Raw genomic sequence first — 14,535 nt, forward strand, 5'->3', positions numbered from 1 at the left:
AAATGACCATTTTCGAACTTCATTATGAGTTGGTTACAAACTCAATGATTCTTGTAAAAAAAGCATGTCCAAAAATTGTTTTTTCTGACAGGATTTGAAATTTTGAATTCAAATATTAGTATCGAATCTACTTTTTTAACTTGAATTTCTCATAAAAAAAAATTGAAAGAATCGTTTTTTTGCCAACCAAAGTCCTAGTGGATTTCAATTAATTCAAAATCAAATGTTACAGTAACAATTCAAATTTAATCTTACAACTTACAACAGCAATTCAAAGTCAAAACCAACAAGAACAGGAAACTACCAATAATAAAAACCCCATCTTATACATGACATACATAATAACTTTCAAAATCGTCCTTTTGCTGTGTATGTTTTTTCACTTGAATAATTTCTAAGTTTGTTAGAATTACAACAAAAGCTTGTGAAAACTCATTTCTTGAGTAATTTAATGACGTCACCGACCAAATGCAATGAACCAGTTACAAGAACCTGATGCAACCACAACACACATATTCAATCAATCACTTTTTTAAAAAAAAAAAAAAAAAAAAAAAAAAGGTCTTATTACCTTGAGTCGAACAGATTTATTGTGTTTAGCAGTGTCTCTTAACCACTTAATAGCCAATGGAAGAGATGCAAACACCACACTATTTTCACAGCTTTTAACAACACTCATTTCACTATACTCCGCATTATCTGTATTACTACTATTCCCTGAGAATATCACATCATTAATAAGAGCACAGTGGCATTTAAGTAATTTTCAAAACAATCAACTTTGTGAATGATAAAATACCTCTTTCACTAGATACAATGTTCTCCCATACTCTTTGAAGTGTTAACTGCCATGACACATCCACTAGAGATTCGGTTTGTGGGAATGAAGAGGTGGTGGACCCCACTTTGGTGTAAAGTGACATATTTGGCACAAATAGCGCCTTATTGAAGTTGATACCTGAAAATAGTAACCTACTTTACTCTCTTTTTTTTCCTCTACAAATAATGAAAATTAAAATTATTACCATGACCAACACATGTTTTCAATAGCCGAGGAAGTAGCAAATGTGGGTCCCTCACTGACATACAATTGAACAATAATATCTGCATTTTTTAAATATAAGTTAAATATTTTTTAACAAATCAACAAATAAAATATTGTCATTTGTCACTTAACCTGTGCTGAGTTTTCACTAGGATTGATAGGGACAATTTCAGCATTATTATTTTTCAACAAATTAGGTTCTTTGATTGCAAGAGAAAACCAATTTCCACAAGCTTCCATGCTTTCAGGGCTGTGGGCCCCATCCAAATAGAACACAATTGATCCCGGATTCTCAATGTCAAGTGACGGGTCTCGCATGATCTGGGCCCGTCCTTGTAGGGCTGCAGTTGTCAGCCCTTTGATGAACTGCTCAGGGAGTGAACTCTGGATATCCAAACATAAATAATTGATTTTCTTTTTGAAATAAAAAGGGTGAATTTCATTAAAAAAAAACCTTATATTTTGTGTTTTTTTCCGAATTAAACCTCAAATCTTTTTTTTTTTTTTTTTTTTGAAAAATACCTTGCATTTTTTCATTTGTTTTTTTTAGCCCGGTTAACCTCATAAAAGACCTTATATTTTGTGTTTTTTTCCACATTAAACCTCAAATTCATTTTTTGCCAGAAAAAGACCTTGCATTTTTTTTTCATTTTTTCCAAAAAAGCCCTCAACTTCGTATTTTTCTTTCCGAAAAAAACCGTCAACTTTTTTAGTTTTCTCGAAAAAACCCTCACATTTTACAGTTTTTTTGAGGGTAATCTAAAAAAACACATAGATTTTGCATTTTTTCCGGATTAAACCTCAAATTTATTTTTTACCTGAAAAGACCTTGCATTTTTTCACTTTTTCTGAAAAAGCCCTCAACTTTGTATTTTTTTTCCAAAAAAAAACGTTCAACCTTCTAAATGCTTCCAAATAAACCCTCAACTTTTTTAGTTTTTCTTGAAAAAACCCTCACATTTTACAATTTTTTTTAATTTGAGGTGTAATCTGGAAAAAACACAAAATATAAGGTCTTTTTTGAGATTAACCCATTTTTTTGGAAAAAAAATGACAAAAAGGGCCAGATCAGAAAAAATGAAAGCATAAAAGGTCTGTTTCAAGCAAAAAAACTAAATTTGTGGTTTAATCGAAAAAAAAAACCCACAAAATATAAGGTCTTTTATGAGATTAACCATTTTTTTCGATTTGGCCCTTTTAGTCATTTTTTTCCGAAAAAAACTTGTAAAATGTGAGGTTTATTTTCAGAAAAAAACTAAAAAAGTTGAGGGTTTTTTCGGAAACAGTTACAAGGTTTTGGGTTTTTTTCGAAAAAAATAATAATAATAATAATAATGGCTTTTTCAGAAAAAATGAAAAAATACAATGTTTTTTTCAGGAAAAAAATAAAGTTTAATCCTAAAAAAACATAAAATATAATAGATTAACCGGAAAAAAAAAAAAAAAAAAATCAGACTTACAGTCTGGTCAATGGAATCGAATTCCAGATGACCGGTTCTTTGGAGCCATGTGGAACATAACTTGATGGCAAGTCCAGCATTCAAATACTGGTGATCGCCTACAAGCCCAAGATCTAATCCATTCAACAACTTAGCATCCAATGGATTTGCTACTTCAAGTGGCACCTATTGTAATACCAATCAACTTTCATATTAAATCGATATTTTCAAGTTTTAAATATGAAATAAAGATAATATGAAATTACATCCAGCTGTGAAGCCTTTTCTATAAGTACTTCCATAGCTTCATCTGGTTGTGGAACAGTAAAAGCAGGAACACCTTTCTGCATAAAATAAGTACAAATTAAACTGTCAGCATCATGTCAGATGTAAATCAGGTACACAGTGGCCAGTTAGCTGACAAATGAATGAGAATTTGGGAAGTACCTTAAAGATGCCAGCTTTTTCCCCTGCTATTAGTGCAAGAGTATCTCCTACTCAAATTTAATAAGACACATTTAATATGTATGTAGTATTTAAATTGAGGAATAAAATTAAAAAATGTCTAAAACTAACCTAGAATTTCAGTGTGGTCATACCCTAGAGATGAAATACCACATACAATGGGGTTTTGAACCTGAAAAGTGAAAAATCATGTAACATATTTAGATTAGATTTTTTTTACATGTATCTATTTATAACAAATCCCTTTTCACTATTTAAAGTTTAAAGTTAGCATCTAAAAGAGCACATACCACATTTGTTGCATCAAACTTTCCACCTAGTCCAACCTCCATAATGGCAACATCCACCTGGCATTCAAATGCAAGTTTTTGAGTATGAAATTATTATTTTTTGAAGTTTTTCTTTTGTTCTAGAAAGGGAAGGGAGTTGATTAAAAAAAAGGTACTTACTTGTTCTGCTGCAAAAATCTTGAAACCAAGTAAAGCAAGAAAACGAAATAGATTTGGCATTGGTATATCCATATCATCATTGCATTTTTCCTGGCAAATATAAAACAGAATAAATTAAGAAATAAGTTCATTATGGTCTTTGGGGTTTGACAGAAATTAATAATTTGAGAAGAGAAGGGTACAATAAAGTAACTGGAACCATTTATAAAGGTCTGAAGAAGCAGAATGAGTAGTTAATATAAGATATAAATAATTACATTCAGAATGTTTATGAATCAGAAATCATGCCTTCAGTCTATCCCAACACCACCAGAAGTATGCCAAAAACTTCTCTTCAGATATGTCCACTCTGAAGCATATGACCAAAAATTATAGTTTAAAGAGATATAGAAGAAAAAAAAAAAGCTTATAAATTATAAGCTCATATCTGTGTGATGACTATTATGGAGTTGAAAAACTTGAAAAACTTGAAAAACTCACCCATCCAGTCGAAATCTTTCTCTAACATCAATAAGGTGAGGAGATGTGAAAAGCCCTGTTCTAAACCCACAATTGCGTAGTATTGCTTCAGTAAATGTGCATGTTGATCCCTACAGAAATTCCAAATATACACCAGCATTATTGATAAAATCGACATTACATCTACTTTGAATTGGAGAAATTTTCAAAGTTAAATGGTTAATGATCAAAGATTACCTTTCCTTTTGTGCCTGCTACATGGATGATCTTCATCTTTGAAATCGACTCCTCCAAATCCAGAATCTGTAAGAGAAATCAGATTGCCTTAAATCAGGAGTGCTAATAAGCAATTAAACAGTAATTTCATATTCCAAAACGAAGTTATGTGTTAGTAGCAACTAATATCCACCTTGACGTAATCGAAGAGTAGCTCAAATCTATGGCCGCTGTTGCTCGTATCAGCACGACTTTTCTGAGTAATCAGAGACGATAAAGCGTCCATTGCTTCATCATAAGCTGAGACACTACTAGCTTCATTGGATCCACATTCACCATCTTCACCGACACCAAATAGTAAAACTTTTACTAACAACTCAAAAAATCATATAATTTTAAATCTAAAATTTTGAAATTGACAAAGTGTGGGATCGAAAACTCGACTTGATTTGCTAATTCGTCAACTGAATACATGTATTCAAATTGAAGGCTATAGCGATTGAATATCGAACAAATGAAGTGCGTAAGAACGAGATAGATCAATTACCTTGTGCCATGTTTGATTGGGCACTGGCTGAGCTTCGGAAACCTGGATTAAGAACAGAGTGATGTGATTCTGCTGATAATATATGCGAAGAGAGGAATTAATGGAAGTGAAGATAGGGAAATCAATGGAGGTGGAAGAGGAGAAGACCAGAGTGATAACAGAAACAAGACGACGATGAGATGAAGGGGTAAGACTGGTTGGTGGGTGGCTAGATTGCGGTTAGGGTGGTGGAAGATTGGCTTGGTGTGGAAGAGAGGAAGGAACGCACTTTATTTGTCCACTACCAAAATATAAAATTGTCACTTTGGATCCATAATGCTACAAAAAGTAGCATAATTAACCCTAAAGTTTTTGAGAAAATTGGTAATAATATTCAATATATCTTAATATAAAAGCAAATATATGGTCAAAAATTTAGTAGAATAAAAAAACCATAATTATAAAACATAAAGAAAGGAATTTGAGCTTGACAATTAACCTAAAAAACTAAAAAACTATAGGTTGTTTGTTATATCTATGGAGACAAGTCATGTAGACATATATATATATATAAAAAGACCTTTTTGAGACTAGTCCAAAATATTGCATATGGACGTTACAAAGTTCACATTTTTTTTGAAAGATCAATATACATAAAATTCATGTGACCTTAACTCGCACATATTTTTTTTACAATCAATGACATTTTGGTCAATAAAACAATAGACATGAAACATTTTGTTTAATATTCAATTTGTTTGTGATCCATGAACTAAGTCGTACAGTCCATCATATTTTGCCGCTTTAGCCGGGGTGTGACAACAAAAGCAAGTTATCAACCGTTGAGTCGATTGAAGTTGAGAAAATCCTGATAGTTGTTGCAAACTCTATGATGCAAAACTTTTACTTATTTATATCTCATTGTTGGGTCTAACATTTCTTGTAAAGAAGGTTGGAAAGAAGGTTGGAAAGAAGGCATCGATAAATTTACAATCAAACTTTTAAATTGAAAAGTTAAGACGTTATCGATGATATCCTATTGAAATCATTTTTGGGTAGTCTTGGTATTTAATATATGTCATAGTTTCCAGCCTCATAGACCATCATAAACTGATTGAAAATTTTGAGAAATATATTTTCTAGGGGTGTTGAAATTGACGAGAAAACGGTGGATTGGGTTTGTTGGAAAAGCAGGTAAAATAATAATAATAATAATAATAAAAAGCGGTTTTGCAATTGGAAGTTTATATGTTTTTCAATAAAGCTCACTTTTTAAATGATGATGGTGATGATATTTGATGGATAAAACTTCATTGTAAGTTTGCGTGGTCAAAACCATAAATATAACAAAATGTATGTTATATTCTACGACTTTGCGAAGTTCTTATACAGTTCCATAGGAAAATATTATATGTTCTTTCGATCCAAATTGCAGCCATAGAGGTGAATTTTGGATTACTATAGTAAAAAATGGTGATGACAAATTGCCTAGGTTTCGTCTAGAGCACTTATCGTTAATGGGGCGATATTGGTGGCTAACGATTATACTACTTAGAAGAACCTTGTTCTTATCAAGATAAATGCACTTGATAAAAAAGAATCATGTTGAATCGCGTGCTATGTGAGTCAACAATGTCTAATAGTTCGACGATCGATCATAAATTTATGACTTGGTCTTTAGGTTTAATGATTTGAGTATTACTTTACGGCTAGATTGTGATTTACTTTCATCTTTTACTATTGCAAACCGGCTTTCATGGCATGCGAATTTACCCTTAAATTCAACTAAAAATAATGTTTCTTTTCTATGGATGTCCTAGAATCATTGAAACTCTACTTTATTTGGAGTGGTCACCCAAGGAGACGATCATAGTTTTTTCCTAGTTTTTTTTTTTTTTTTTGATGATTAAAGAAGAAATTAAAACTAAACTTGGTTTGATAGCTTCAAAATCCAACTCTTTTTTTTTTGGAATGACCCAACTCTTGCTATTTTGTTTTGTATTGTTTTGTATTTTTTATATAACTCTCGTTGTTTTATCCCGATGGGTGATTCTATGGTATGAGTTAAAGTTTGGGATTTAATTAGAGAGCGGATTCGAAAAAGGTTATCTTCTTGTAAAATGAAATTAGTCTCAATTAGTGGCAGACTGACCTTAACTAGGTCAGTTTTGGGAAGTTTGTGTATTTATTATTTTTCGCTTTTTAAACTTCCTACAACGATTGGTTAGATTTTCGAGTCCTATAGAGCTCTTTTTTTTTGGGTATGGATGATGACCGGATGCATATTCATTGGGTGAAATGGGAGTTTGCTCTTAATTCAAAAAATAATGGTGGCTTAGATATTGGGAGTTTAGATGCTTTTAATCTTGCTCTTTTGTACAAAATTGAGGTGGAGATTCATTCATGAGGTTAATTCCCTTTGGGTTCGGCTCATTAAGTGCTTACGTGGCCCTGATGGAGGTTTTTGGGGTGGTCATCGGTCTTATGGTGGTAGGGGAGTTTGGCACAAAATTATTGGCTATATTAATCAATTGCATGAGAGAAATGTGGTTGATAAAAACTTGATGTCTATTGTGATTCGAGATGAATCTCTTGCTAAGTTTTGGGAAGATGCATGGTGTGGTAGGTTGATTTTTAAAAACCAATTCCCTAGACTTTATATTGTGTCTAATGTGAAGAATGCTCTTGTTGGTGATCTTTGGTCTCCGAATGGATGGAACCGTACTTGGTGTCGTGCAATTAGGGGAGGGGTTAAAACTTTGCAATTTTACAGCTTAATGGATTTGAATAGTCATGTTGTGTTGGGTTCTCATCCAAATAGATGGTATTGGGAGCATGATTCTACTGGTATTTTTCTGTTAAGTCCATTAGAAGACATATAGATGGCGTTCATCTTCCGGTAGGAGGTGCTATTACAAGATGGAATAAATATGTTCATATTAAAGTGAATGTGTTTATGTGGTGGTTTATGTTAGACAGATTACCTCTCCGAACCAATATGATTGATAGAGAAGTGGAATTTGACTCAGTGTTGTGTCTTGTTTGCCAATGTGTTTCAGAAAATATCTCTCATTTGTTTTTTCAGTGCCCTGGAGCTCAACAAATTTGGCAGCATGTATCTTTTGGTTGGATGTTAAGTTTACGGACTTTGGCTCCCTAGTAGATTTGGTAGATTGGGTGGATGCTAGGCTAGTAGGTAGGATGAAAAGAGTGATTGTGGAGTCAGTGTGTTTGACGGTGATTTTGGTTCTTTGGACATACATGAATATGGTAATTTTTAGGCCTAATAAGTAAGTATAGGAAGCAATTTATTTTTGATAGCATTGTTGAACATTCTTTTAGGTGATTTTATTTTCGTTATATTAATATTAGGATTAATTGGACTGCTTGGATGAATAATCCAATCCTGTCTTAACTTTGTTTTTTATTTGCTAGTTTCTTGCTAGCTTTGGTATCTTAATAAACATTTTCTTTCGTTAAAAAAATAGCCAAATGTTAGTTCAATACATAACTCAAAAGCCAAAATAACACCTTGTTTTTCTTATCTATTGGATTTTGATGGAAGAAAAACATTAGAGAGTGATCACTGAAAAGCCTTTTAAACGATCATACATATAGTTTAATGTAAGAAAATTATTGTATTTACCAAATATATAAAACTTATAGCCCAACAAACTAACTGATTTTCACTTTTAATTATATTTCTAACTAGTAATCTGTAAATAATATTGTATTACACAAAATGAATAACAAATCGTCTGGGTGGTGTAGTCGGTTATCACGCTAGTCTCACACACTAGAGGTCCCCGGTTCGAACCCGGGCTCAGACAATTGTTTTTAACTATTTTTTAGTTTAAATACCCATTTTGTCGACCAGATATATTCTGATTTCATTTTCGTGTATATTCTAAAAAAATTAATCTCACCTAAAAACGACATTATTAGCATGACTAGATTAAATGTTCGTATATTTTGTTCTATTATTGTTTTTTTTTTCTTTTTAATTTTTCTGGTTGACCTTGATTTACCATACAACACAAGTTGAGGAGTTGCTTTCACCGAATGCTTACACAAGTCGTCTATCAAAAAGTCCACCATTCAATATCCAATAAATATATAAATAAATTTAAGGATATAATCTAAACCATAAATAATAAAATCATTTAAATCTCCAATTTTCCTTTTTGGTTTTTCCTTGACCAAATCCATGTCTACTAGACTACTACAAATCTACAATTGTATACTCCCTCATGCAATTAAACTAATCATTACATTAATAAGTCCACACCATATATTCTTCTACTATTTGTACCACATGCATTAAGATTTGTATGTTTTTGTAAGTAAAAAACAAATTTTCCATACATCATTTCCATAATTAGCATTCTATCTTGCAGTCGAGAAGAAAGATATGGCGCCATTGCAGAGATCGACGTCGGTAATCGCACCTCAACCTCAACGTCAACCCGATCAACTTCAGATCCACCACTTTACCCATCAACACCCTGTTCACAAACTGTTCATGGCGTTTGAATTCACCTGCGACGGCTGCAAGACGCGTGGATACGGCGTAAGATACCGATGCTCCGCCTGTAATTTTGACCTCCATGAACATTGCGCCACCGCCGCCCACCGTCTCCAATCCCACGTCCACCCTCACCACCAGATCGTCCTCGTAAACCGCCCAGGAACCTCACACTTCTGCGACGTTTGCAAAGGCTTCACCGACGGGCTTAGCTACACCTGTCAGACGTGTGAGTTTGACGTTCACACGCTCTGTACCCAGATCCCGGTGGCCACCGGAGTCCCGAAGTTGAAGGTGGATCCGTGTCAGCAGCAGCAAGGAGGCGTGCAGTGGGCCCAACCTACGACGGCGTTTGGTGGTCATCATCAAAATCAACCGGTGGTGATGGTGAACCAGTTCCAGCAAGGAGTACCTGCGTCGACGACGGCGTTTGTTGATTATTATGGAACGAATAATGCTAAGCCTGTGCAGATGATGAACCAGAACCACCACCAGTATCACCACCAGCAGCAGCTGCAGCAACAAGGTGTATCTACGTCGACGGCGTTTGGTGGATATCAAGGAGTGAATAATAATAATCAAGCTGTGATGATCAACCAACACCAACACCACCACCAGCAACTGCAACAGCAGCAACAACAGCAGGCGTTTGGTGGTTATCAGAATCAACAGTTCGGTGGTTATAATAATCAACCGGTGATGATCAATCAGCAGCAGCAGCAACAACAGCAGCAAGGGAATAAGTCGAGTACTCTTTCGAATGTGGGGAAAATTGCTGCTAATGTTCTTATGACTTCTCTTATTGGTGTTCCTATAAATTTTAACTCAAGAAAGTGATCAGCTTTTGCGATGGCTTAAGTATGTCGGAAGAGGGTTTTCATTGTAATTTTAATTACATTAATGAATGATCAATTGTATATCTGTACTTTTTATTTATTTCCATACTTTATCATCAAATATCACTGATTTATGATGAAATAATTCAACTGCTTCTTTTATAGTTTAATAAACTTGTTTCCTGTTTGTTTAGCCATGATATGTCATAATTTTGAGGAGTAATGATGATACCAATAGTTATCATCACACCAGATTAGTTAAGGATCTCGAGTGTACGTAGGATTAATCATTGGAGGGTTTCCGACCTGATAACTGACAGTACACATCAAAATAGACATTGTTAAGGTCGCTCCTGAGTAGATCTGGTAAACGTGTCGTGTCGTGTCGTGTCGGGTTCGTGTCGTGTCAAGACATTAAACGGGTTGAAATGGCTTGACCCTAACCCGACTCGTTTAATTATCGTGTCGTGTCAACCCGTTTATTTTTGTGTCGGTTTCGTGTCGGGTTTCGGGTTAAGGTCTAGATCTTGTAAATATGTTGTGTCATGTCTGCTTGAAACATTTTAAAGGTTGTAAAGTAGGAGTTATGATGCACAAATAAAAAAGTGAAACATTGGAGTTAGGAGATGGAATGAAAAAAAATTTAGTAAGTTTAGAAGGCAAAATGAAAAGAATTGAAGTTGGGGAAAAAAGGGATAATTGGTGAGGATGAATAAATTTAAGTAACTTTGAAAATTTGAATATTATTTCTAATTCTTGAGTTTGGCTCACTATAAGTTTATAACATACTCCCTCCATCCCAAAATTATTGTCCACAGACAAAAAACACGCAGATTAAGAAAAGCAATCGGTAGTTTTGTATTTTTGAGTAAAATGACCCTCTTGCCCTTTTCTAAAAACAATGGGAAATGTGTATTTGTAATTATTGATGTTTACTTTATTAAATGTTAGGGGTAATATGGTAAAAATATATTTCTACTTTTGGTAGTGGACAATAATTTTGGGACAAACTAAAATAGTAAGGTGGACAATAAAATTGGGACGAATGGAGTATAATATATTTATAAAAATATGAAATTTATAATAAATAATATATAATTAAACGGGTCATATTCGAGTTGAAAGTCTTGACCCTAACCATACCCGTTTAATTATCGTGTCGTGTCGTGTCGTGTCAACCCGTTTACATAAACGTGTCAAAATCTATAACCCTAACCCGCTATTTTCGTGTCGGGTTCGTGTCGGGTTTTCGTGTCGTGTCATGTTTTGTCAAGTCTACTCCTAAGAATAACATCCAATAATCAAACTAGATAATACGTCTCTCTACCATATACACAGAGAGAGAGAGAGAGACTTGAATGACAAATAAAATTAAGTTTAGTGACAAAATCAAAATGACAACAAAATAGTTAATTTGTTACATAAATTGGAATGAATTTTTTAGTACCCTATCAAGCAAAAACAAATAATTTGATAGCCTAATTTGGCAACAAATCAGCAGTTGTTACTACCATAAATGAGAGTATTTAATAATCTACTATAATAAATAAAGGTTTTTTTGCCACTTGTTTGCTTCTCATTCATTTTAACACATGTCATTTTGTAGGAGTTTTAGAATTATTATTTTCAACTTGTCATTTTTTGGGAATTTGTATTTTTTTAAATAAAATTCTAAAGAGTTTTATAAGGAAAGGGAATTATTCTATTAATTTGATAATAAAGTCTCATAAATGCTTCAAAAATTTTTTTGATTTCTTTTATAAATGTTCCAAAAGATTACAAAATCTTATATAAAAGTATTACTTTATAAAATATTTAATGTTTAAATATTGATATTAAATTTTTATTTTTAATAAATCTGTGTAATACACGGGTCTTACACCTAGTCTTCTCTAATAAATGAAGGTTTTTTTTGCCACTTGTCACACTCTCATTCATTTTGGCACATGTCATTTTGTGGTTATTTTGAATTAATTTTTATTCCATATGTAATTTTGTGGTTTTCCTATTTTATTAAATTCCATATGGTATTTAAATTTAATAATAAGTGTATATCAATTTCATTAATGGACTTTCCTTATAATTTCAAAATTTTAAAATAAAATCTCATTAATTTGCTTTGATTATTTTATCTAATTGATTTGTTTAAATTTAAAAGAGAAAAAAAAAACACTTTAATTTTAGTAATTCAATATTTTTTATTTTCTTATAAATTCAAATTTCTCAAATGTTTATACATATTTAATTGTTTTAAATACACTCATGTAATACATGGGGCTCATACCTAGTCTTCTCTAATAAATGAAGGTTTTTTTTGCCACTTGTCAAATTCTCAAGAGTTTTGCCACATGTAATTTTGTGGGAGTTTTAGAATTATTATTTTCCACTTGTCATTTTTTGAAATTTTCCATTTTTTAAAATAAAATTCCTCAAAAATCTAACGAGTTTTATAAGGAAAGAGAATCATTCTATTAGTTGATTTAATTCTATAATAAAGTCTCATAAATGCTAAAAAAAATATTTGATTTCTTTTATAAATGTTCCAAAAGATTACATTATGTTTATGTAAAAGTGTTATTTTATAAAATATTTAATGTTTAAATATTGATATTAAATTTTTATTTTTAATAAACTCATGTAGTACACGGGTCTTACACCTAATAGTTTATAAGTTTACTAATATATTTAGTAACAGGTTGGAGTGGGAGCTCTCGGTGGAAGGTGGGTTCTTGGTTGGAGAGGTTATTTAGGTGTCACATTGATGATGACTTTTAGTTGGTTTAGCTCAAGGAACAAATTTTTTTAACTTCCTTGGATTTCATGGTTACAAAACCCCTTGAATTGTATTAATTGTTATGTAATTTTCTGCTTGCTAGTTGAGTGGTTTCTAATAAAATCTTCCATTTGTTAGTAACAAACTCTAAGTAGATACATAATTCTCTATAATAAATGAAGGTTTTTTTTTTTTTTTTTTTTTTTTTTTTTTTGCCAATTGTCATACTCTCATTCAATTTGCTAAATGTTATTTTGAATTAATTTTTTTCAACATGTCATTTTATGACGTTTTTTTTTGGAACCGGCAAATATATTATAATAAAATAAAGAAAGCCCCGACTAGCAAGGAGCGGTACATTTAGGTTTACATAATTCTTGTATCATTACATAAGATTATTCAACCCTACAACGGTTGGACTCAAACAAGAGCTGCGCAGTAGGATCAAATCCAGCACTCTAAAATTATTCAACCCTGATCATATGTGACGTGACGTATTCGCCTAATGGCTAACTTCCATTATTCAGAGTCCTACATAGCACGAAGCAAGCAGCATTCAGACAAGGGTAACAATCTCAATCAACTCTATCTGCTTACAGGAACTGTACTAGCATAAAGTGCTAAGCTCATACTATCAGGCATAACCTAATCAGGCTATCCTACTTGCTGTCTACTCAATAACTAACATGCAATTCTCATACAACTGAAACACATAAAGCAGACACATAAGGCATCACTCCTAGATCCTTAGTCCTATTCTAGCATGCTGTTTTACCAAAGCTGATAAACATAACATAAACTCGTATGGGTACTTTGGGGAATACTTACTTGAGCTCGGCCGGTCGCGCATATCACACACTTCGTTCTTTCTCGAAACTCTTTTCTCAGTTTTTAGAAAACATTTTCTTTTAGAAAATCTTTTAATCCCTCGATTTGAGTTCAGACACCCCCGAAGGTGTGTCCGAATCCCTCAAACCAGGGCTCTGATACCAACTTGTAACGACCCAATTTTCACGTCCAAAAATTTCGTTATAAATCATTACATAAAAGCATCAATAGTTAAAACATTGTTTGATTAAACCATTTCACATCGAAAACCAAGTTGAAAACCACAACATTCGATCAATCAAATATCAGAGTATCAATCCTAGAATAAGCTCGTAACTGCGGAAACAAGAGAGTGTGTGTGTGTGTGACATGCTGCTACCACGCCGGCTCCTTTCCCCTAGCTGAGGAGGTACCTGAAACCAAAACTGAAAACCGTAAGCACAAAGCTTAGTGAGTTCCCCCAACCTACCACATACCATGCAAACACATAACACAATTACTGCCAGGCTATTCTGGGGGTGCCTGACTACCCGGTACGGCCATTCTGGGGCGTCGACTACCCGTGCGGCCATTCTGGGGTGCCGTCCTACCCGTGTCAAGCCATTCTGGGGTGCTGACTACCCGTCGGTCCTGACAGCCGATCCTCGGGGACTAGTCCCCTCCTACTACCTCTATCGCATATAACATAACAAGCCAGCATGCAAACATATCATCATATACTGTCAGAAAAATTCTGGGGTGTCTGCACTACCCTTCGGTCCTAACAACCGATCCTCGTTCTATCACATAAAACAGGGCACGCTAGCACATAACATATCAGGTAGTAGCAAACCAAGATGATATCACAAAGACAATCATCTAACAACAACTCCTACTGGTGGGCCGACATTATGGTCGTAGACCCACCGCTACTGGAAGGTAACTCACCTCGAAGTAGCTGCTGATCTGATCGGGAACTGACTGTCTACTGCTGC

General features: G+C 33.6%; 2 protein-coding genes and 1 non-coding gene across 4 annotated transcripts; 2 read left to right on the top strand and 1 right to left on the bottom strand.

Annotated features, from left to right (window-relative positions):
- Window positions 1-208: 208 nt before the first annotated feature.
- Window positions 209-4,883, bottom strand: LOC145074136 (folylpolyglutamate synthase-like). Of its 2 annotated transcripts, XM_079020552.1 has the most exons (16): window positions 4,621-4,883; window positions 4,267-4,412; window positions 4,095-4,160; window positions 3,879-3,988; window positions 3,687-3,747; window positions 3,399-3,488; window positions 3,240-3,296; window positions 3,061-3,121; window positions 2,932-2,978; window positions 2,751-2,828; window positions 2,506-2,670; window positions 1,178-1,429; window positions 1,026-1,104; window positions 800-958; window positions 572-717; window positions 209-492 (listed from the first exon to the last, which is right to left on the bottom strand). In XM_079020552.1, the coding sequence occupies exons 1-16, from the start codon at window positions 4,628-4,630 to the stop codon at window positions 433-435; spliced, it is 1,587 nt and encodes a 528-aa protein (XP_078876678.1). In that variant the 5' UTR covers window positions 4,631-4,883; the 3' UTR covers window positions 209-432. The 2 variants fall into 2 exon arrangements, with proteins under 2 accessions (XP_078876678.1, XP_078876679.1); XM_079020553.1 differs by lacking the exons at window positions 3,879-3,988; window positions 4,095-4,160; window positions 4,267-4,412; window positions 4,621-4,883 and having other exon boundaries at window positions 3,656-3,747.
- Window positions 4,884-8,355: 3,472 nt separating this feature from the next.
- Window positions 8,356-8,429, top strand: TRNAV-CAC (transfer RNA valine (anticodon CAC)). Its single transcript has one exon. It is a non-coding gene; the product is annotated as a tRNA-Val (tRNA).
- Window positions 8,430-8,859: 430 nt separating this feature from the next.
- Window positions 8,860-10,105, top strand: LOC145077057 (uncharacterized). Its single transcript, XM_079022834.1, has one exon. It carries the CDS (start codon window positions 9,011-9,013, stop codon window positions 9,959-9,961), a length of 951 nt encoding a protein of 316 aa, XP_078878960.1. The 5' UTR covers window positions 8,860-9,010; the 3' UTR covers window positions 9,962-10,105.
- Window positions 10,106-14,535: the final 4,430 nt, after the last annotated feature.

Source organism: Lactuca serriola, chromosome 9, assembly GCF_051521515.1.
Source record: "Lactuca serriola cultivar US96UC23 chromosome 9, Lser_US96UC23_V15, whole genome shotgun sequence".
NCBI classification, from domain to species: domain Eukaryota; kingdom Viridiplantae; phylum Streptophyta; class Magnoliopsida; order Asterales; family Asteraceae; genus Lactuca; species Lactuca serriola.